Genomic DNA, 25551 nt, shown 5'->3' on the forward strand with positions numbered 1-25551 from the left:
GGACGCAGACAAACTGGCTAAACCGACCGTCTGCTAGCCGCCTCACGTCACAGAACTCAAATAATTCACAGCACATAGAAACTCTTTCACCTAGATATTATCACATAGAGACTGTGTCTGTACCTCGAACTAGTAAATACAAAAAACTTCCGAAACCTTTTAAGGGTAAAAATTTAATTGATGTTCAAAAAATGAAAATCACAGATAAATCAGATAAACAAATGATAAAGCTTGGGTTACTGAATATTAGATCTATTTCTTCAAAAGCACTTATTGTAAATGAAATTATCACAGACAATAAACTAGACTTGCTGTGTTTGACAGAAACCTGGCTAAAACCAGACGATTACATTACTTTAAATGAATCTAGTCCTCAAGGTTATGATTATCGACACAATCCTTGACAGAAAGGCAAAGGGGGAGGTGTTGCTGTAATTTATAGTAATATATTCAGAATCATTCAAAAGAATTTCAAATATAATTCCTTTGAAGTGATGGTGCTTTATGTAACATTATGTAAGTTGACATTTGTGCTGGCTACTGTATACAGGCCACCAGGGCACCATAATGACTTTATCAAAGAATTTGCTGATTTTATATCAGAGTTAGTACTGGCTGCGGATAAAGTCCTTGTTGTTGGTGATTTTAATATCCATGTAGATAATAATAAAGACGCATTTGGATTGGCATTTGCAGACATTTTAAACTCTATTGGAGTTAGACAACACGTGTCAGGACCCACTCATTGTCGTAATCATACCCTAGATCTAATACTGTCGCATGGAATTGATATTGATGCTGTTGAAATTCTACAGCAGAGCGATGATATATCAGATCATTATTTAGTCTCGTGTATAATACAATTAGCCAAGGCTACAAAACCACCACCCAGCCATAAATATTGTAGAACCATCACGTCTACCACTAAAGATTGCTTTATAAATAATCTCCCCAAGCAGTTTCATCGCCTTAGTATACCTGACAACTTAGAAGAACTCGATGCTGCAACAGAAACGATTGGATCTCTCTTTTCCAGCACATTAGATGCAGTCGCTCCTTTACGTCTAAAGAAGATTAAGGAAACTAATTCAACGCCGTGGTATGATGAGCACACTCGGGCTCTAAAACGAGCTGTTAGAAAAGCTGAACGTAGTTGGAAGAAAACAAAACTAGAAGTTTTTCGCCTTTCGTGGAAAGAAAAAATGATTGAGTACAGAACGGCTATAAGAAATGCTAGATCTACTTATTTTTCAAATCTCTTAATAGAAAACAAACATAATCCTAGGTATTTATTTGACACAGTGGCTAAATTAACTAGAAACAGAGATTCAACTGCTGACGTTTCCATAGAGCACAGCAGTAATGACTTTATGAACTTCTTTACTTGCAAGATTGATAATATTAGAGAGAAAATTATAAACATGCAACCGTCTACAGTTTCGCTTCAGACAGTGCACTGTAGTGTCCCTGAGGTAAAACTAGAATCATTCGCCGCTATAGGAGAGGAAGAATTATCTAAACTTATCAAATCATCAAAATCAACGACATGTATGTTAGACCCAATGCCGACTAAACTACTGAAAGAAATGCTTCCAGAGGTCGTAGGTCCACTTCTTGATATAATTAATTCATCCTTAACACTAGGATACGTGCCAAAAACCTTTAAGCAGGCTATTATTAAACCTCTTATTAAAAAACCTCAACTAGATCCGAGAGATTTAGTAAATTACAGGCCAATCTCGAATCTACCTTTTCTGTCAAAGATACTAGAAAAGGCAGTTTCAACACAACTGTGCTCCATTTTAGAAAGAAATGGAATCTGTGAGGATTTCCAGTCAGGATTTAGACCATACCATAGTACTGAGACTGCTCTCGTTAGAGTTACAAACGATCTACTCCTATCATCCGATCGTGGCTGTATTTCTCTATTAGTGTTATTAGATCTCAGTGCTGCTTTTGACACTATCGATCACAACATTCTTTTAAAAAGACTTGAAAACTATATTGGCATTAGTGGAATTGCTTTGGCATGGTTCAAATCATACTTATCTGACCGTTATCAGTCTGTAGTAGTTAATGAAGAGATGTCGTATCGATCACAAGTTCAATATGGAGTACCACAAGGCTTAGTACTAGGACCGTTGCTTTTCACTCTGTACATGCTGCCCTTAGGAGAGATAATTAGGAAGCATGGTGTTAGTTTTCACTGCTACGCTGACGATACTCAGCTCTATATTTCCTCGCGCCCTGACGAAGCCTACAAATTCACAAAACTAACAGAATGCATAGCTGACATTAAAAACTGGATGACAAGAAATTTCTTATTATTAAATTCAGAAAAAACTGATATCCTAATCTTTGGACCAAAAACTTCCTCACGAAAAAACCTTGAATACTCTCTAACACTTGACGGGTGCTCCATTAAACCTTCGTCCTCAGTTAGGAACTTGGGTGTGCTCTTCGATACCAATCTTTCATTTGAAAGTCATGTTTCTAGTATCTGTAAAACCGCCTTCTTCCATCTAAAAAATATATCTAAATTACGACATATGCTCTCAATGACAAATGCGGAACAGTTGGTTCATGCATTCATGACCTCAAGACTAGATTATTGTAACGCTCTACTGGGTGGTTGTTCTGCTCGGCTTTTAAACAGACTACAGTTGGTCCAAAATGCGGCAGCTAGAGTTCTTACTAGAACCAGAAAGTATGACCATATTAGCCCAGTTCTGTCAACATTACATTGGCTCCCTATTAAACATCGTATAGATTTTAAAATCTTGCTACTTACTTATAAAGCTCTAAATGGTTTAGCTCCCCAGTACCTAAGTGAGCTCTTAATGCATTATAGTCCTTCACGTTTATTGCGATCTCAGAATTCAGGCCAGTTGATAATACCCAGAATATCAAAATCAACTGAAGGCGGCAGATCCTTTTCCTATTTAGCACCTAAACTCTGGAACAATCTTCCTAACATTGTTCGGGAAGCAGACACACTCTGTCAGTTTAAATCTAGACTAAAAACACATCTCTTTGCTCTTGCATACACATAACACATTATCAATACATTAACATTTTTCAAATCCGTTAAAGGATTGTTACGCTGCAATAATTAGGTCGGCCGGAACCGAGAACATTTCCTATAACACTAGATATACCTGTACATCAGAATAAGAATGGCATCTACGCTAATATCTGTCTCTCTGCTTATCCTGAGGTTTTCCGGGTGCTGGATCCAGGCCGTATCCAGATCAGATGGAGAACCTGTGTCTGGACCTGACTACAACGTAGCCCAGGAGACAATGGGCCTACAGATCCAGTTCTGGCTGCATCTATAATTCAGATTTTTAATCCCTGTATCCGCTTACATATATTTATATATAATCTATTTTTAATCTCTATAATAAAAATGTATAATTCAGATTTTGATCTCCATATCCATTTACATATATTATATATATCTTCCAAGGGTTTTTTTCCCTCCTAGGACTTTTTTCCCAGTGTTAGCACGCTGGGTTTTTCTCCTAGGGGGTTTTTTCCACCCCTGGGAGTCAGCCGACATTGGCTTAATGTAGCACCATCTTGTATATGTTACATATTACCACGCTTGTTTGTACAGCTTATTTTTAACCACTTCCCTTTTTTCTGTGCTTCTAATATGTAAAGCTGCTTTGAAACAATTACCAATTGTAAAAGCGCTATATAAATAAATTTGACTTGACTTGACTTGAATGTAAATCAATATTTACATAGCATAATAGTAGTACATTTATCTGTCTTACACGTGTCCAGCATTGTCCTGCAAAATCACATCTATTGTCCTGCAACAGATTGTAACGGTCACAGAGCATTATATTAATTAGAAGTAGAATGTGAGCTGCGCATGTGCATAATGTGCGAGAATGTAAGAGAATCCAAACAGTGCAGGAGAAGAGATAACCGCTCTGTCGACTTTGTACTCTTTTCCCTTTTATTTTCCTTTTTCTATTTGTGACCTTAGTTGAATGTTTATTTGTATCATTTTCTCTCACTCATCCCCATGTATGCGGACAAGTGTGATGATGTATAAGTCATTTTATTAAACCCGGAGAAAATACGCCAGCTCTCGCCTCACGTGCATCATTTCCTCGAGCTACACATTCTCTACACATTTGTTTTTCTGGGCAATAACATTTCAACTCTGCGTTACAAGATCAAAAGCCAGGTGGTCACCCTAAGAATTAGGAATCACGTGACGCAGGGTAAAGTTAGTCCTGCTATGGGTCTGCTGCTATTTTAATATGTTCTTTTCTCAAATATCGCTTCTTACCATTTCTGTTTTGTCTGTTTTCCAAGTTGCTGTTGTATAATCTACAAAGAAATTAATTTCTACTTGTTTGTAGCTAATGCGGCCACTCAGACTGTTGCTCGAATATACCGGCAGGCAGCTTTATTTCACCAGCTGTCATACAGTAGGCTATAGGCTACGCAGCTATTCATTCAGCAATTCCCCTGCTCGTATCACCGTACAACGTACATTATTTATATAATTTATTCATAAAAAAACTAAACTTCAAAACAGGACCGCTTGCACCCTTGATGTTTCTGGATATAAACACTTCTTGTCATCTCTCAATGATATTTCGTTTTATTCACTCATATTTTCCTGTCATCGTAATCTTAAAGGGATAGTTCACCCAAAAATGAAAATTTGATGTTTATCTACTTACCCCCAGGGCATCCAAGATGTAGGTGACCTTGTTTCTTCAGTAGAACACAAATGATGATTTTTAACTCTAACCGTTGCCGTCTGTCAGCCGTATAATGCGTGTCAATAGGAACTCCATCTATAAGAGTCAAAAAAACATGCACAGACAAATTCCAAATTAAACCCTGCGGCTTGTGACGACACATTGATGTCCTAAGACACGAAATGATCGGTTTGTGCGAGAAACCGAACAATAGGTTAGAGAGAAGAAAGAAGGTGAAGAGAGAAGTTTGATGAAAGAAATGAGGGATTAAATCTGCTTGAATAGAATATACTATTATAATATTATAATATACACAAAAGAAAAGAATAATTAGAGCCATAAGCAGGCCAGATAGGTGTGAATGTGTGAAGGGGAGACTGAAACTGAATGGTGCAGTTTGCACCACAAAACAATAGAGACAAAACATCGAATGGATGCTTAGTAGATGACAATAAACATCAGTTAGCATTTTAGAGTCTTCTCAAAATAAAATCACATGACATGATCTTGAAAAACATTTAATAAAACTCATAGTTTAAAAAAAAGGTTTGAAATATATCATGGCCAGACATGTGGCTTTAGCTGAAGTGCATTTCTAGATTGTAACAAGGCCAACTTCAATTTTATTTTGATAAGATATTTCATAAAAATACATTTCTAATAACTTTCCAAAATTTTAAGCTATTTATAACTACTTTTTTTTCAATATGACAAAAATTAATTCTGACTTTACAATAAACTACAAAGTGTCTGCTTTCAAATAAGACCTTACTTATGCTTTTAGTGCAAAGGCTTTATGAACTGTATCTCTTTTGGGTATATCATTTCTTGTTTGGTTTTTTTTGTTTTTGTTTTGTTTTTTTACAAAATCGGGGGTGCTGGCTAACAGGTTAAACAAGATTAGAAAATGTTGTAAAAGTATTGTTCATTTTTGCTCATGATACCTAATGTTAATGTTTGTTCAGTTAAGTGATAAGTGCCAATTTCATATATTTGCGAAACAGATTTATGACTATATCCAATAATACAACTAGGGTTAAAAACACATACTGCACAGATGTGCCTGGTGCTGGATACTTAATTTTTTTAAACTCCATTATGTGTTAATGCAAAGGTCTTCAAACCTATTCCTTGGGACCCACTGTCCTGCAGAGTTTAGTTCCAGCCCTAATCAAACACACCTGAAGCAGCTAATCAAGCTCTTCAGGATCACTTCAAAATACACAGGCAGGTGTTCTGAAGCAGGTTGGAAATAAACTTTGCAGAACAGTGGGTCTTCTGGAGCAGGGTTGAAAACCTTTGTGTTAAAGTACCAACATGTCAGAACTGGTTGATATACTGTAACTATATGATAAATCATATTTATATATTTTTTCCCGTCTTTTGTATATTCATATGTCTATTTAGTTTAGCCTCTATTAAATGGTTAGTTCACCCAAAAATGAAAATAATGTCATTTATTACTCACCCTCATGTCGTTCTACACCCATAAGGCCTTCATTAATCTTCAGAACACAAATTAAGATATTTTTGATTAAATCTGATGACTCAGTGAGGCCTGCATTCAAAGCTATGACATTTCCTCTCTCAAGATCCATAAAGGTACTAAAAACGTATTTGAAACCCAAAATCCAGATGTAAGCGTCCCTAAACTTATGAGATCTCTGACAGAGTTTGGTTCAGTTGTCTGGCTATCATTTAAACATTACTAAAACACAAGTTCTGACCATTAATTACTCCCCCAATAAATCCATACGACACAATTATAAACTTAAATGGAAAGCTAAAAAGTTAAAGTATCTAGGTGTATTTATCTCCCAAGATCTAGACGATTTGTTCAGTTTGAATTTTGAGAAACTTATTGATTCTATACAGAAAGATATGAAGTGCTGGGCAATGCTGATATTAGACTTCAATGCTAGAATGGAAATAGTGAAAATGAATCTGCTTCCCAGATTTCTGTATCTTTTCATGTCATTGCCCATCAGGATTGCTGACTCGCATTTTAACGCTTGGGACCGGCTAATATCACGATTTATTTGGTCAGGGGCAAGACCAAGGATAAAATTTAGGACACTTCAGATCGATAAAGATCATGGCGGTTTAGCCCTTCCAAATCTGAAGAATTATTATTACGCATCTCAAATGAGATATATGGTTTATTGGTGTTCCGCAGAAACCGAGGCTCGATGGAGACTGATTGAACTATCCCAGGGACAGAGCCAACCTCAAACCCGTTTAGGAGGTAAAGTTATCTCAAATAAAGATGGCAATCGTATAGTTGAAGATACACTATTAATTTGGAAAGAGATTGTAAATAAGTACAAATTGACTAATGATATTAAACTTTTGATCTGGCCCTCCTGCAACCCGAGTTTTCGACTAGGTGAAATAGACTCTTCATTCTTGAGCTGGAAAGATCGAGGCCTCATGGCACTGTGTCAGTTTTTAGACAGCAACACATTCAAAAAATTCGAACAACTCAAGAATCAATACAAACTAGAGAACAGAGATCTTTTCAAATATTTTCAAGTGAGACATTTCTCCAATCAAAGCGTTCACTGCGCTCACCCAGCTAATGAGGTGCAATAACCTATATTTCAATTAAGAATACAAAGGAGGTATGCACTCTAAAAGAGACTTTAATAGAAGCTCACAGGAGATAAATCAACAAACGTTTTGGCTCTTTGCCTTCGTCAGTGTCATTTCTACAACAGTGAGACATTTCTACAACAGTGAAATAAGAAAAGGTATCTCTCCTGAGGGCAATGACATTGTTAAAGTTTTTAGTGATGCTTATGAGCTCTTGCCAAGTAAAACTGTCTCTAAATTGTATAAAGCACTGCAGAAACAAAATGGAAATAATACATTGTATATCAAGTCGAAATGGGAAAAGGAACTGTGTATGGAAGTGTCAGAGGGTGATTGGCTTTCGATGTGTGTGACACAACAGACATCTACTTGTTCTAAAAGATGGAGGGAATTTGGGTGGAAGAGTTTGGTTAGATTTTTCATTACACCTCATATTATTAATAAACAAAGGGGTGAACAACAGCAATGCTGGTGACAGTGTGGACATCGGAACGCCAATCACTCTCATATATTTTCGATGTGCCCAAAGTTAGAACAATTCTGGGACAGTATCCTTTTAATTACTGGAAGGATAATGGGTTATGTCATCCCTAAAGACCCTAAGATTTTCTTGTTAGGTCTTCTACCTGGTGAGGTGGTCCAAAAAGAAGACACTTATTTTTTTAAAATTCTAACGATTGCATGTAAAAAAGCTATCACTCGGTCTTGGTTAAAGATTGACCCACCTCGGACTGAACAGTGGAAAGAAATAGTGGAGGAGATACACTCAATGGAGAAGATGACATACTTTCTACGTATCAAAGGATATAATATCCTTTTCATATATATAATAAGCGCTGGTCAAAATGGTTTGCATATAAAGAAGCGGAACAATTTTAATATTTTATTTTAATATTTTATTTCGCTGTTATATAATTTATAGTGCCCCTTGTTCTTTGTCCCCTTGTATGTTGTGTTGTAATTAAGAAAACGTAAAAACGTAAAAAAAACTTATTTGAAACAGTTCATGCGAGTTCAGGGGTGTATTCCAGAAAGCAGGTTATGTGACTTACCCAGGTAAGTTTAGGAGTAAGTAAGCGGATAACCTCTGCTTTCGGTTCCAAAAACGGAGGTAACTTTCGGGTTATGTAAGTAACCATAGCAACTGACTCTCTGAGGATAACCTGCTCTGGAGCAGGTTATGTTGCAGGGTTAGTTTGTTTCAGAGAGGTTTCCGAGCATGGCGTGCCCTTTTGATGAGGATCCTGTGGACGTAGAGGCACAGATTATACAGGTTTTCTTTCGCTGTTTTACGAATTCTTTGTATTGCTCTGCGCTTTTTTGCTACGGGGAGTTTTCTCTACAGTGTGGCCGATGCAGAGCATGTGGGAAAGGCAACAGTGTGTAGAGCCGTTCGTACAGTATGCATGGCACTGAAACGGTTTCTACACACTTCTGTACAGTTCCCTGACCATAAACCTGTGCACTTTATTAAAGAAGAATTCCACAGGGTGGCAGGTGTGCTCTCAGAAATTCTGTCATCTACTTCAATTAAATGACATTTCTTAATGGGTTTATTTTGACTGCACACACACACGTAAAGGCTACACAGACTTCTTAAACTTGTAATTAATCTTAATTTCAGGGTTCCCAAACGTGATTGGGTGCATTGATGGCACCCACATTCCTATTAAAGCTCTATCTATCAATGAGGGAGACTATGTTAGTAGGAAGTCTGTGCATAGCATCAATGTGCAGGTAATAGCTATATTTTGGCTCCTTAATATTGGTGTTACAAATAATAAACTTATTGTTCTCCACAGGTAATATGTGATGCAACCCACCTTATCACTAATGTTGAGGCAAAATGGCCTGGGTCTGTACATGATGCCAGAATATTTAGAGAGTCATCTCTGTGCAACAAATTTCAACAGGGTACGTTTTGTTAGACAAATGCTTGTAGTCTTTATTACATTTACAAAACACCTCAAACATTACAGGACACTTCTATGGTTACTTGCTGGGGGACAGAGGATACCCTTGCCCCCCCTATATGATGACACCCTACCCTGATCCTGAGCCCAGACCACAGACACGCTTCAACCTGTCTCACAGCAGAACACGGGCCAAGGTGGAGATGACAATAGGCATTCTGAAGGCGAGGTTTCAGTGTCTGCGTGGGCTCAGGGTCACTTCAAAAAGGGCATGTGACATCACAGTTGCTTGTGTGGTACTTCACAACATTGCCACAATAAGAGGAGAGAGGCCTCCCCCCTGTCCTGATGAAGATGACCTAGAACAACACCCATTGAATCTAGCAGACCACAGAGATGGCAGAATGCTTAGAGACATTATTTAATGTTTTCTATTTCTTCATATCCTGAAACAAAAGAGACATGACAGATTTGTATTTATTGCTTTATACACACACACACACACACACACACACACACACACACAAAAAATAATAACAGATTCATGTTCACTTATGATTCTCACCTTAAGGTGATGCCTTAGTTCTCACCTTAGTTCTATTTCAAGTTTGGCCTTTTTAATGGCCAGCCTTTTCTCCTCTAGCTGAAGCTGTATAAGGTCCATGTCCATGTCAGTTTTTTTTTAATTTGCCTCAATAGATGGACCTTACACAGCTCCTTTGCAGACAACTAGGAAGGCAAAGTAAATAAGATGGTTAAAGAAGAAAATCTGCTTACATAGTAATTATGTAAATAAGGACAACCAGGGACAAGTTGTTACACTGCTAAGATTATGTGTAGAGGTAGATGGACCCTCATCTGCATGTACATCCCCAGCTAGATTCTGTCACAGGACAAATGACACATTTTTCACTCCATCTAAAAAGCTATGCATTGTCCAGTATATGCATCATACCTCTGTGGGTCTCCCAGCACTTTCTAATTCAGTCACAGCAGATGTGGTCTCTTCATTATCATCCTAGAGTGGAAATATGCAAGGTTACTTTGTCTGGCAGACAAAGTGAAAGATCTAAAAGCAACTGGTTCTTAAAATGCATCACTAACAATTGTGACAGACTGTGTGGTTTTAGGAGGATCCAATAATTCAATGCGTCCATCAGCAACTGCAAGAATAAAAGATACTCAATGTGTAAATTACTAAAGTATGACAGACACTGAATAAACCCATTAGGAACATGCAAGAATAAAAACAGATTACTGTATACAGCATATGCTGTAAAATAGAATATGTATGCATAATGCTCAAGTGAAACAATAACTGCATTTGGGAAGCATTTAGCCTTCTTCCTAATGACAAGAGTTAATGATCGTTTTGTCCAAACGTACAGTGGGTACGGAAAGTATTCAGACCCCCTTAAATTTTTCACTCTTTGTTATATTGCAGCCATTTGCTAAAATCATTTAAGTTCATTTTCTTTCCTCATTAATGTACACACAGCACCCCATATTGACACAAAACACAGAATTGTTGACATTTTTGCAGATTTATTAAAAAAGAAAAACTGAAATATCACATGGTCCTAAGTATTCAGACCCTTTGCTGTGACACTCATATATTTAACTCAGGTGCTGTCCATTTCTTCTGATCATCCTTGAGATGGTTCTACACCTTCATTTGAGTCCAGCTGTGTTTGATTATACTGATTGGACTTGATTAGGAAAGCCACACACCTGTCTATATAAGACCTTACAGCTCACAGTGCATGTCAGAGCAAATGAGAATCATGAGGTCAAAGGAACTGCCTGAAGAGCTCAGGAGACAGAATTGTGGCAAGGCACAGATCTGGCCAAGGTTACAAAAAAATGTATGCTGCACTTAAGGTTCCTAAGAGCACAGTGGCCTCCATAATCCTTAAATGGAAGACGTTTGGGATGACCAGAACCCTTCCTAGAGCTGGCCGTCCAGCCAAACTGAGCTATCGGGGGAGAAGAGCCTTGGTGAGAGAGGTAAAGAAGAACCCAAAGATCACTGTGGCTGAGCTCCAGAGATGCAGTCGGGAGATGGGAGAAAGCTGTAGAAAGTCAACCATCACTGCAACCCTCCACCAGTCAGGGCTTTATGGCAGAGCGGCCCCACGGAAGCCTCTCCTCAGTGCAAGACACATTAAAGCCTGCATGGAGTTTTCCAAAAAACACCTGAAGGACTCCAAGATGGTGAGAAATAAGATTCTCTGGTCTGATGAGAAAACCAGGCACTGTTCATCACCTGTCCAATACAGTCCCAACAGTGAAGCATGGTGGTGGCAGCATCATGCTGTGGGGGTATTTTTCAGCTGCAGGGACAGGACGACTGGTTGCAATCAAGGGAAAGATGAATGCGGCCAAGTACAGGGATATCCTGGACGAAAACCTTCTTCAGAGTGCTCAGGACCTCAGACTGGGCCGAAGGTTTACCTTCCAACAAGACAATGACCCTAAGCACACAGCTAAAATAACGAAGGAGTGGCTTCACAACAACTCCATGACTGTTCTTGAATGGCCCAGCCAGAACCCTGACTTAAACCCAATTGAGCATCTCTGGAGAGACCTAAAAATGGCTGTCCACCAACGTTTACCATCCAACCTGACAGAACTGGAGAGGATCTGCAAGGAGGAATGGCAGAGGATGCCCAAATCCAGGTGTGAAAAACTTGTCGTGGCATCTTTGCCGAAAAGACTCATGGCTGTATTAGATCAAAAGGGTGCTTCTACTAAATACTGAGCAAAGGGTCTGAATACTTAGGACCATGTGATATTTCAGTTTTTCTTTTTTAATAAATCTGCAAAAATGTCAACAATTCTGTGTTTTTCTGTCAGTATGGGGTGCTGTGTGAACATTAATGAGGAAAAAAAAAATGAACTTAAATGATTTTAGCAAATGGCTGCAATATAACAAAGAGTGAAAAATTTAAGGGGGTCTGAATACTTTCCGTACCCACTGTATGACTAAATAATCATAAGTACTAATATGGTATACCTACATTGTACCAAGTCACTTGAGTTGTTGTGGGAGGTAGCAAAGTCTGACGAAGTGCCCTCTGGAATAACATCGACCACAGGGCGACCTTTATTAAGTGAAAGAGCCAACTCCTCAGATGGGGTGAGAGGAGGTGGAGGTGGACCCCCACCAGTTAGACGGGCCTCAGCCTTCTTCCTATTAGCTATATAGGAAGAATACTGTAAAAGTAACTTAAGACATTGATCTTACAACAGTTAAAATAAAATATTACCTTTTTGAAGAATGTTTTTGTGTTTCATTTTGACTTGGGAAAGAGTTCTTTTGGCTCCAGAAGGATTACACCTTATAAAACAAGAGGCCTAAATATTTCTTGTCAAGCACTGTATTCTTAAGAAACTGATGTAGAGAAAAGTAAATGCTTGTCGAGTCATGCCACATGCTCAAAAAGACAATTGTTCAACTTTGCAAATTAACAAAAGACAAAAGGCAAGCATAATAAAATGTAATAAAAAAAAAAAAACTTACACATTTACTCTGTCAGTTATTTTTTGCCAAGCCAATTGTCTTTCCCTCGCATATGCAGCTGTATTGCTATTTTCATTATAATGGGCTTGAACTCCTCATAAGCCAACATTAAAACTTCTAACTCCGCTTCGGAGAAGTACGCGGCACGTAACTTTTCACCCTTACTTTCCATGGTGACTCCTGAATTCGGCGTTCCATTGAAAATGCCTTTATATGTTCACCGTGTGCGCGCATTAACTCGAGGTTATTAGCAGTAGGTTGATTAAACTAACTCGACACAGGTGTTTTGGAACTGACAGACCCCGAGTAAGCAGGTTTTGGGTTAATCAACCCAAAGTTCAGGGTTAATCTGATGGTAAATTAACCCAGCTTTCTGGAATACACCCCAGTAGTTCTCAGTGATGGGAATAACGGCGTTATAAATTACTTTTTTCAGTAACGAGTAATCAAACAAATTACTTTTTCTCCCGTTACAACGCCGTTACCGTTACTGACAAAAAAATGCTGCGTTACTATAATTGAGCTCACTGAAGCGGTTTTCATCCGAGTACGCTCTCTCTCAGCCATAGGACCTGCAAAGTTTTTTTCTCTGGTGTGTGCTGCGGTTAGTCATACACAAATATAATTTTAAACTGATAATAATGTACGATGCGCTGTGTGTGTGTCTGTCAGAGCATGCGAGCTGAGCGCGAGCTCAAACCAGAATACCCTTTTTGATGCTTGATCGAAAATATGTGAAATGAGTTTTTTTCTAGTCGACTAGTAGTTGTTCATTTAAGCTATTAGTTGACTAATCACATTTATATTAATTTAATTTCTTAAATACTGGAGAGAATAAACCATAATAAGGAGCGTTTACATAATATAGGCTATATAGCACTCAAGGGCACGCATAATTGCCATAAAGAACCGGCAAAAGTAATGATTATGAGTGTGACAAAAACAGCAAGGAGACATTTTAATTGTTTATTAATAAAGTAATGTTTTCTGAATCAGTGTCGGCTGCAAAGATGAAGTTGACATTGCTGATTCTCATTGCTGATCATCTGCTCATATGGACGCGCCTAGATAGATAACGCACATTTCATTCGGATTAGGCTACATAATCAGAGTAGCCTCTTTCTTTTCGTTTTTAATTACTTCATTTTCGTTAAAGTAGATATTTCAAGCATTCTATGGATATATTTCTCATGTCTGCGAGGCAAGCAGCCTCTGAGTTTCGGTTCATTTAGCCTATAAGACGCGCTCCAGTTCACGCGCCAGTGATCGCGCCCACGCCTCCATGTCATGATTTTACTGTCTGCTATATTTGCTTGTTATATATTAAATCCAAGCAATTGGTTGATGAAGCATTGATTAAAATTAAGATACAATTTTTATCTTAATATGTAATATTGGGGGCATTCAATTTATTTGGCATATTTTTATTTATTTATTTATTTATTTTAAAGTAACGCAATAGTTACTTTCCCTGGTAATTAGTTACTTTTATAATGATGTAACTCAGTTACTAACTCCGTTACTATTTGTGAGAAGTAACTAGTAACTATAACTAATTACTTTTTTAAAGTAACGTGCCCAACACTGGTAGTTCTACCTTTATTCTACCTGATTTGATTCGCAAAGCTCCGAAGCAGTGTTTTGAAATCGGCCCATCACTATATGGTTGAAAAGTCGTTATTTAGTTTTTTTTGGCGCACAAAAATATTCTCGTCGCTTTATAATATTAAGGTAGAACTACTGAACTCGCATGAACTGTTTTAAATATGTTTTTAGTACCTTTATGGATCTTGAGAGAGGAAATGTCATTGTTTTGAATGCAGGCCTCACTGAGCCATCAGATTTAATCAATACCTTAATTTGTGTTCCGAAAATGAATGAAGGCCTTACGGGTGTGGAACGACATGAGGGTGAGTAATAAATGACATTATTTTCATTTTTGGGTGAACTAACCCTTTAATTGATAAAAAGCTAAAGAAAATAAAAATCTTTTTCACAGTTATTTTAGAATTGCAACATTCATTGCACATTCATTGCATCAATCTGTAAAGTGCTTTGAGTGTACAGTAGCATCTAAAAGCACAATTTAAATGTTTAATTAATTCATTCATTCATCTCCACAAATTTCTCTAAGAACATTTGGTTCATATTAGAAAATGGCACTGCTTGAGCTATAAATGAAGCTTAAAAAAAATAAAAAATAAAAAAATAAAAATATTACATCGGCATCCAAGAATAGATGGACTACTTTGGTCAAAACCAACAAGGAAGTGAAAAATACATCAGTCAAATATCAGAATCTTGGTAATTTTTGTAAGGTCAGAGAAATACAGAGAGAATTGGCAATGATGGTTACTTTCAGTATAATGATCACCGATGTTCATTGCTGTATCAAGCAGTGAGGTGAAAGTAAACTACAGGGTTGACCTCTCCTCATTTATATGTACAGGCTGTCCATTAGATGCAGCACTTTCAACAAGGGCATCTGCAGTAGTTTGGTCAATGTTGGCTGTAGTAAAACTAGCTTCACCAGCAGATGGCGGCACTGGGTTGTCTTGGTCATCAGTTGAAAATGTTTTGAAAAAACCCCTCTGGAAAATCCAGCAGTACAAAAAACAAACAAACAAACAAACAAACAAACAAACAAACAAACAAAATGTCAAAAAATGTCAAATAACAAATAATGTCCACAGGACACAACTACTAACAGTTAAAGGGGAAGTGTGTAATTTCTGTGTCATAAGCAATGCAAAATAGAATTGTAAAAGCGATTAGAAAAAAAATGTAAAAAGATTTCCTAGATGACAAACCTCAAACCGCTGGTTGAGACAATGTTGCTGTGTTGAGCTGGTTGGAATGCTAAATAATGTTTGTAGTGCCATAGAGACACAGGGGTAGCCAAACCCTCCACCTGGAAGGCTACCATCCTGCAGAGTTTAGCTCCACCCCTAATCACACACTCCTGAACCAGCAAATTAATATTTTCAGGCACCATCAAAACATTGAGAGTGGTCTGCTCAGATAAGTTTAAACAGGTCATGAATACGGTGAACAGGGTATTGCGATGCAATGCACTACAGTGGATGCAATAAAAATACAGTATCATCATGCACCCGTTCAGATGTAACAGTTTATAATTTGTACTTTGACGTGTCCAGTGTAGACAGCCTCAAAAAATTTTGGCGCATCATGTAAAAAAATTGGCCGGTGCAGATACATTAGCTGGGTTTATTATAAGCTCAGGTGTGCTCTAGACAGAGTATTACTAGACAGTATCTAGACAGAGCATACTCATTTGCTAATGCATGACACATAAAACAAAAAAAAAGTTAGACCTTTTATTGAAAGTATCCTACTTTTACCTGTTGAGACATGCCTTCACAAGCACCAATAGACTTTTCAGTTAGTCAACTTTTTTTTGTAGGCGGAGCTTAGGTGGAGGCAGGGGTTGGGGTGTTGTGTTTGAGCACAGAAATCGTAAGTACAGGGGTGGAAATCAACCAGAAGAAAAAACTTTCACCCGCAGCAACAACTTAAAAGTAGCCCAATTCCATTGGAAAGACAAAATGCTTGGAAGGGGCATTTGCAAAATATGTTTTATATTTGTAATTACCTGTCTTTGGTTTTGAAAATTAATATTCAGTATTAGGGTAAAAAAAATTATAGGATTAAAAAAAAAAAAAATCACACTTCAGCTTTAACAGTCAGTTGCACATATTATGTGTTATAAACACTGACTTTATACAGCAGCACAAAGATGATCGCCATAGCAATGAGTCCAAAGATGACAGACAGCGAAGCAATAAGCACTGTGAGAGCCTGAGATGGGACCTCCAGTTCTGTCTCAATCTGTAGAACAAAGAGAAATGGAGATGAAAAATGACTCCAACAAAATGACTCCAAACATGCCATCCAGAAGATGTTTTATTTTTCTTACAGAGAGCAGATGAGAGTCATCAGGGGGATACTGGATGTACCTCTCAGTGTCAAATGAGAGAATCCCCCAGCTTATGATCCTAACTTGCAAACCAGACACCTGAAAAACAAGACTAGAAGTCAATAACACTCACCCATTGACACTGACATTATTGATTTGACTTCACTGATACTATTGGATGAGAACTGAACTGAGCTGGACGACAACATCACTGTTTTTCTGCAGAACTTTATAGATGAAATGAACTAATTTGATTATCTTTACAGTGGAACTGAATCAACACTGAAACTAACTTCAGCTGATCAATGACACAATTTTCTTTTAGAGATGCTGTACAGCAGAAATGAGATGTTTGCATCAGTGAATAATTATTATCATTGTAAAGATGCTTTGAAACAATCTGTATTGTATAAAGCGCTATAAACATAAAGGTGACTTGATTTGACCCTGCATTGAAATGTAAAAAGAAGCTATAGGAAAAATAGGTTTATATTAGGGATGCACCGATACCACTTTTTCCAGATAGAGACAGATGCCGATACTTTCATTTTTGGAACTCGCCGATACCGATACCGATATACCTGTATTTTCACTGCATTTTTGTAATTTTTATACATTTTATTTAGAGAAGCCAAAAGAATATGAATCATATTCGTTGTTTTAATTTTAGTAAATATATATTTCCTTCAGTTATTTTCATGCTTAATTGTGCCTGTTAAAATGTACAAGCCTCTGTTACTTTCACTGTTCATTCTATTGCTCTATCATATTTTATCTTTCTTTTAATAGAGGTGTTTCAACAAGGCTCACTGCTAAGGATTTTTTCTACTGGCCTGGTTGGGTCAGTGGTAGAAATATTTAGATATCATTAAAATATCACAATTCTCTATTATAATTTTGATACTACATTAAATACTACTGGGGGAGTAGTAATTGCTCATAGTAAAGTGCCCGGTCGTATTGCAGTGGCCCCCGGAGTGCAATTTGAACCGAGGGCCTCAAATCACCACCCCTGGAATGCAATTTCAACCAAGAGGGATTTCTCAACTGTTTTCGCTCACTTGAGACATAACCAACTATGTTTACTAAGATACTTTCAAAGACGAGTGATTTTTACATCATTTTGTGTGAATTCATCAGTTCAAGTGCAAGAGGACATGAAAGAGAATTCAATGCAGTATTAAAGCGCTGTCTGAGATGTGGTTTTCTGGATGTGCACTTCGGATGTTTGCGCACAGTTAACTTCTTGTCCTGTAAACATAATGTAGTAATGTAGGGAGCCATTTGTTAAACACTTAACAGTTCAAGTTCATAGACATCCTTCTCTGATATATCCATTCTGCTCTCTGTTTGCTCTATTGTCTGTGTTTCTTTGTCACACTGTACTGTAAATGCTGCGTGGTATCAGTTGTTGGTATCGGAGTATGTGTACATGAGAGCAGTATCGGGCCCAATACAGATACTGGTATCAGTCCATCCCTAGTTAGTACTAATGTATTGATACATCCCTAGTTAGTACTAATGCATTTGATACATCATAAGATTTTTTTTTTTACCTGCTTGCCTGAACTGATATTCGCAGTAAACCTAAAGCTGATTGGTTGATCAGTCAACAGCTGGATGGAACATTCAGTGAGATGACACGTAAAAGAACCACAGTGCTGCTAGAGAGAAAGGTAAACTCCATAGTAAGAAAACCCATAGTAAGAAACTAATTCTTACTACTTACTATAATGAGAAAAAAAAATACAGTAGAGTTAAGGCCTCAAAAATAAATAAATAAATAAATAAATAAATAAATAAGTAAATAAATACCTGTGCCAGACTGAAGCTTTTGTCATTTTTGAAGGAAACTTGTTTTTCACATGTTGTACCAGTTTCATTCTGACTCACACACACAGAAAGAAGAAGAAAAATCAAACAAACAAAAAAACTGAAAAGTACAGTGAGAAACAAAGCCTTACAAACTACTTCATGTTTGTAAGGCTTTGTTTCCTGTCCCATGATGGGGACATGATACATACAGACAAATGAGTCTGTATGTATATATATATATATATATATACACTCACTATTTCAGGAAGAGACATACTCCATAAGAAATCTAACGTCATCTCCACTGGAAACACAAAGGAAATATTCACGGGTACAGACAATTTTCCAATGTTCTCCACCTAAGTGTTTTTTTTTTTTTGAAAAGGGAAAGAGAAAAAAGTTCATAATTATGAAAAGTCTAGAACTGGTTGTAAGGAAAAATAAAAAATAACTGAGCTCAGATTTAGTCAACATAAAACAACATTTGCAACCCTTTTTATTTTTTACAATGTGATGTATTTCTGAGTGAAACAAGAAATTTTGACAGTGTCAGTGAATTGTGGAGGAACACCACCATAACTCACTGAGTATGGTATCTACAACATCCTAAAACAATGTCTAAATAATGATGTGGCTTTGGTTAACATTATTTTTTTCTGGCAACATGGCAGATAAACACAGGAAAGTTATTCCTGAGGTCGAGCAGCTTATTACTTTTGGATAAAAGATTACAAAGACAAGAATTTGTTTCTTTGAAATAATACACTACCATTCAAAAGTTTGGGGTCAGTAAGATTTTTTAATGTTTTAAAAGAAGTATCTTCTGCTCACCAAGCCTGCATTTATTTGATTAAAAATACAAAAACAGTAATATTGTGAAATATTATGCCAATTTAAAACAGCTGTTTTCTATGTCAATATACTGTAAAGTGTAATTTATTCCTGTGATCAAAGCTGAATTTTCAGCATCATTACTCCAGTCTTCAGTGTCACATGATCCTTCAGAAATCAATCTAATATGATGATTTGATGCTCAAGAAACATTTATGATTATTATCAATGTTGAACAACATTATCAACAGTTATTTACATTTTTATTTCATGATGCTGTGATGAATAGAAAGTTCAAAAGAACAGCATTTGTCTGAAATCTAAATCTTTTGTAACATTAAACACTACTGTTCAAAAGTTTGGGGTCAGTAAGAATTTTATTTTTGGGGGATATAAATAAAATTAATCAATACTTTTATTCATCAAGGATGAGTTAAACTGATCAAAAGTCACAGTAAAGACAATTATAATGTTAGAAAATATTCTATTTTAAATAAATGCTGTTCTTTTGAACTTTCTATTCATCGAAGAATTTTGAAAAAAAAAATTTGTACACAACTGTTTTCAACACTGATAATAATAATGAATGTTTCTTGAGCATCAAATCATCATATTAGATTGATTTCTGAAGGACCATGTGACACTGAAGACTGAAGTAATGATGCTGAAAATTCAGCTTTGATCACAGGAATAAATTACACTTTACTGTATATTGACATAGAAAACAGCTGTTTTAAATTGGAATAATATTTCACAATATTACTGTTTTTGTTTGTATTTTTAATCAAATAAATGCAGGCTTGGTGAGCAGAAGATACTTCTTTTAAAACATTAAAAAAATCTTACTGACCCCAAACTTTTGAACGGTAGTGTATGTGCACCAATGAATCCTGCACAATGAGACTAAACAGTGTAAACAATGTTCATTTCATGTTCACTTTAACAAAAAGCATGTAATGTGTAATTTTTTTGTTTTACCGTATACACATGCTCAAGTTGTGCTCTGTCAGGATATCTGACAAACCGAGTTGACCCTCCACTGAAACATCAAATAAGTGACATATTAGTGAGAACATGCACACTAACCAAACCTCAAGTAACTACACTATACCTTTAGTAACTGGAAAATGTTGACAGAAAAAAGAATCACTTACTGTACAGTACAGTAACTGTCTAAAGTGAGAAAAGAAAGTTGACACTTACTCATTTACCACAACATAAACAGGAAGTTTAACGGCCACTGAGGTAGTAGCATGATTATCTTGGGTTGTTTCATTGTTCTCATTCTTACTGTAATGGAAGGGAAAATCTGAGCTTAGTTCTAAAAAGCACCTTAATGATGCAGCATCTTTTTGATTTAGGTAATTAATGGTGAAGTGTGTAATTTTCCAGTGTTAAATTACATTTTAAATTCCAGTGCTATCAAAAAGCATCAGGACATCATTTATTTGAATATCAGGACCAGTCTGACACAGCAACACTGGATCAACTAATGTAATCACTTTGGCATGGGACTGTGTTTGTCAAAATCATGGGGAAAGCATTTTGAAAACAATTTGGTGCCGGTAGTGGTGCAAATCAAGTCACCTTTATTTATATAGTGATTTTTTTCAATAGTGTTGTCACAATACTGGAATTTCTCATTTCAAAACGATACCTTGAAAAATATAGATATTCTGCCATTTAGATATTTTTAAAATTATTTTTTTTTAATTATAATTCTATTGTCCATCCATTGAAAGCCAAGGGCTGTGTTCCACTCCAAATTTTTATGCTCTTCACTTGCTAACTTCCCTATGTCTACAAACCCAATCCCAAAAAAGTTGGGACACTGTACAAATTGTGAATAAAAACAGAATGCAATGAAGTGGAAGTTTCAAATTTCAATATTTTATTCAGAAAACAACATAGATGACATATTAAATGTTTAAACTGAGAAAATGTAACATTTTAAGGGAAAAATAAGTTAATTTTAAATTTCATGGCATCAACACATCTCAAAAAAGTTGGGACAAGGCCATGTTTACCACTGTGTGGCATCCCCTCTTCTTTTTATAACAGTCTGCAAACGTCTGGGGACTGAGGAGACAAGTTGCTCAAGTTTAGGAATAGGAATGTTGTCCCATTCTTGTCTAATACAGGCTTCTAGTTGCTCAACTGCGCCAAATGTTTACTATGGGTGAACGATCTGGACTGCAGGCTGGCCATTTCAGTACCCGGATCCTTCTTCTACGCAGCCATGATGTTGTAATTGATGCAGTAAGTGGTCTGGCATTGTCATGTTGTAAAATGCAAGGTCTTCCCTGAAAGAGACGATGTCTGGATGGGGGCATATGTTGTTCTAGAACTTGGATATACCTTTCAGCATTGATGGTGCCTTTCCAGATGTGTAAGCTGCCCATGCCACACACACTCATGCAACCCCATACCATCAGAGATGCAGGCTTCTGAACTGAGCGCTGATAACAACTTGGGTTGTCCTTGTCCTCTTTAGTCCGGATGACATGGCGTCCCAGTTTTCCAAAAAGAACTTCAAATTTTGATTGTCTGACCATAGAACAGTTTTCCACTTTGCCACAATCCATTTTAAATGAGCCTTGGCCCAGAGAAAACGCCTGCGCTTCTGGATCATGTTTAGATATGGCTTCTTTTTTGACCTATAGAGTTTTAGCTGGCAACGGCGAATGGCACGGTGGATTGTGTTCACCGACAATGTTTTCTGTAAGTATTCCTGAACCCATGTTGTGATTTCCATTACAGTAGCATTCCTGTATGTGATGCAGTGCCGTCTAAGGGCCCGAAGATCACAGGCATCCAGTATGGTTTTCCTGCCTTGACCCTTACGCACAGAGATTGTTCCAGATTCTCTGAATCTTTGGATGATATTATGCACTGTAGATGATGATAACTTCAAACTCGTTGCAATTTTTCTCTGTGAAACTCCTTTCTAATATTGCTCCACTATTTTTTGCCGCAGCATTGGGGGAATTGGTGATCCTCTGCCCATCTGAGAGTCACTGCCACTCTGAGAGGCTCTTTTTATACCCAATCACATTGCCAATTGACCTAATAAGTTGCAAATTGGTCCTCCAGCTGTTCCTTATATGTACATTTAACTTTTCCGGCCTCTTATTGCTACCTGTCCCAACTTTTTTGGAATGTGTAGCTCCCATGAAATCCAAAATGAGCCAATATTTGGCATGACATTTCAAAATGTCTCACTTTCAACATTTGATATGTTATCTATATTCTATTGTGAATAAAATATAAGTTTATGAGATTTGTAAATTATTGCATTCCTTTTTTTGTACAGTGTCCCAACTTTTTTGGAATCGGGTTTGTACATGCTTATAAATTGTTGGAGAAAACATATAAAATCCTATAGATATATGAGCTGTTGGAGAACAATACAATTAAACAAATGAAACAAAATATCAATAGTATAAACTTTGACTGTGAACATAAGGTAGTATGACAAAAGTATGACAGAATCTCAACATAATATATTATACACTATAATGTGATTAATTCTAAAAATAATTAATATATCATACACTTTAGTTAAGCGCAATCTGTCGTGACATCACAGTCAAGTTGAATTGTGGCATATAGAGCTGCTCAAAGTGTATATCAGAGACTTGTTCCCTCTGTCAAAATCGAGGGGACGAGGGTCTGTCCATATGAACTTCCCTCGTCCACTTCACGAAGTGGAACACAATTAAAAATGGCAGCAGGGATTCCCCTGAGGGGAAGTGCTTAGGAAGTTTGCGAGTGTGTGTCTAAAATTTAAGTGGAACGCAGCCTAGGTCAGTGGTAGGCAACATCGGTCATGGAGAGTCGCTGTTCTGCAGAGTTTAGCTCCAACCCTAATCAAACACACATGAACAAGCTAATCAATGTCAACAGGATTACTACAGGCAGGTGAGGGTTTTTTTTTTTTTTTCAAGGTCGGAGCTAAACTTTGCAGGACAGCGGCTGTCCAGGACCGACGTTGCCTACCCCTGGTCTAGGTAATCAATAATTTCAAGCTTCAAAATGTAACACATCTTAACAGTGATCCATATGAATCGAGCGAATCCAAGTCTTTTGAAGAAACATGATCATTTAAAGGGATAGTTCACCCAAAAATGAAAATTTGATGTTTATCTGCTTACCCCCAGGGCATCCAAGATGTAGGTGACTTTGTTTCTTCAGTAGAACACAAATGATGATTTTTAACTTCAACCGTTGCTGTCTGTGAGTCAAATAATGCGAGTGAATGGGAACACAATTTAGAAGAGTCAAAAAAACATGCACAGACAAATCCAAATTAAACCCTGTGGCTCATGATGACACATTGATGTCCTAAGATGGCTTGAAACCGAACAGTATTTATATTATTTTTTACCTCTAATACGCCACTATGTCCAAATGCATTCAGCACTCGGTTTCTCACACAAACCGATCATTTTGTGTCTTAGGACATCAATGTGCCGTCATGAGCCACAGGGTTTAATTTGGATTTGTCTAAGCAAATTTTATTGACTCTTATAGATGGAGTTCCCATTTACTCGCATTATTTGACTGACAGACGACAACGGTTGAAGTTAAATATCATCATTTGTGTTCTACTGAAGAAACAAAGTCACCTACATCTTGGATGCGCTGGGGGTAAGCAGATAAACATCAAATTTTCATTTTTGGGTGAACTATCCATTTAATATGATGAACAGATTTTAATTTAGGCTTTTATTCACATATAAATACTGATCAATTACCATTACAATTATCTCACTGAAATGTTAGCTCACTCAATGTATTTGTTTTTACAACGGGGTCATTTTGTTGTAATAGCTTACACACAGCACAAGGTAGCTTGATTTTAAACTTTGAATTGAAATTACAAAAAAGGTGAACAGTCAGTGATAAAATAAGAACAATTAAACAAATTACAAATAAATAAATACAACAGAAGAAAGATAGAAATGAAATAAAAAGTGCTTTAAGTTTTTCAGGTAGGTCTAACAGAAGTATTCTGATAAGAAATATTACAATATAAATTGAATAAACAAATGTAAAGTAACTTTGAATAGTCTTCATTTTAAATATTAAATACACATTAATCCTAAAAATTAAAGTTACAAAAGTTATTCAGTCAAAAGCGGTCAGTGATTTTCTCTTTGTCTTTTGTTGTTTGATTAACATTAATGACAGACAGCAGCAGGTTAATAGGCTGCTGTCACTTTAAGAGTGAATGCATGTATCCAATATAGTTACACATGCATTTTCTTTCTTAACTATTTGTGTTCATTTAAGACAAACTGACTGTGTTTGCATGAATATTTTCACATAATATTTTGTAAAATAAAATGTATGGCTTATCGCGGCTTATAAATTGTGGACAAAAACTAAATTTTGCGCTAGCGAGCTGTTTCAGAAGCATCTTTATTTGTGCACATGCTTTGGGTGTGGTAAAATTATAGACCGGATAAAGCGTTACAGACACACCCCAAAGAGGAAGCATTTTAGCGTTGTCAGTGGCACTAAGCGAAATTTTGCCACTGTAATGTACATTTACTGTAACAGCAACACTATTCAACCAGAGCGAATGAGACGAGCGAGTGAGAGAAAGCGGCTGGCTCTGTAAAGCAACTCTAAAAAGACAATAGTGTCATTATTCAGATCAAGATCAAACAACACATTTCACATTTAAGCATCCGTTATAGTTTGTCTTTCTGACCTTGTGACTGATGCATTGACAACCAGATGCTCATTTACAGCAAAGGGTGCAGACACTGTGAATGACATCATCAGTGTGGCCTTAGGAAAAAAAAGAAAACGAAAAAAAACAGGATGTAAGCTTATTAAACCACAGTTTACTGACATATATGCATCAAAGATCTGCACCTAAACAATATCATATTGAATAATGCTAACTGATTATTGGGAAATGATTCATATAAATTAGATTTTTGCTTTTTCTGAAGAAAATGTCAGTGATGTTTTCCTGTACAAAACTCAATGCAACAAAAAATATCAAAAATGGTAGGTGGATCCTTTTGTAAAGCAAGAAAATCCATGTCCAGGCACTCACATAGGTAGAAAGCCTTTATTATAAGACAGGGCTACATCATAAAAAACACCAGTGTGTATCAGCCCAATCAGGCCTTCGTCAGGGTGCTAGACAGCAGAGAGTGAGAAGTAGCTAAATACAGTATACCTGTGATTATA

The 25551-nt window shown here is 36.8% G+C and overlaps 1 protein-coding gene and 1 long non-coding RNA gene across 5 annotated transcripts in view; both read right to left on the bottom strand.

The window, feature by feature from the left end:
• Positions 1-4816: 4816 nt before the first annotated feature.
• On the bottom strand, positions 4817-13233 carry LOC125254783. Of its 2 annotated transcripts, XR_007181739.1 has the most exons (4): positions 12256-13233; positions 10340-10398; positions 9826-10253; positions 4817-9681 (listed from the first exon to the last, which is right to left on the bottom strand). It is a non-coding gene; the product is annotated as an uncharacterized LOC125254783 (long non-coding RNA). The 2 variants fall into 2 exon arrangements; XR_007181738.1 differs by having other exon boundaries at positions 4817-10253.
• Positions 13234-14685: 1452 nt separating this feature from the next.
• Positions 14686-25551, bottom strand: part of LOC125254848 (integrin alpha-X-like) — a 206363-nt gene continuing 195497 nt past the window's right edge. The window contains exons 22-30 of one of the 3 annotated variants that reach the window (XM_048169689.1): positions 25061-25140; positions 20545-20631; positions 20320-20380; positions 18768-18869; positions 18511-18579; positions 18252-18356; positions 16696-16794; positions 16497-16607; positions 14686-15349 (exon numbers count right to left, since the gene is read on the bottom strand). In XM_048169689.1, the coding sequence (XP_048025646.1) occupies positions 15173-15349; positions 16497-16607; positions 16696-16794; positions 18252-18356; positions 18511-18579; positions 18768-18869; positions 20320-20380; positions 20545-20631; positions 25061-25140 (891 nt within the window). In that variant the 3' untranslated portion in view covers positions 14686-15172. Of the gene's footprint in view, positions 15350-16496; positions 16608-16695; positions 16795-18251; positions 18360-18510; positions 18580-18767; positions 18870-20319; positions 20381-20544; positions 20632-25060; positions 25141-25551 lie in introns of all 3 variants that reach the window. The other 2 variants (XM_048169688.1, XM_048169690.1) reach the window with 2 other exon arrangements.

The sequence above is a fragment of the Megalobrama amblycephala genome, linkage group LG19 (assembly GCF_018812025.1).
Source record: "Megalobrama amblycephala isolate DHTTF-2021 linkage group LG19, ASM1881202v1, whole genome shotgun sequence".
Lineage (NCBI taxonomy): Eukaryota > Metazoa > Chordata > Actinopteri > Cypriniformes > Xenocyprididae > Megalobrama > Megalobrama amblycephala.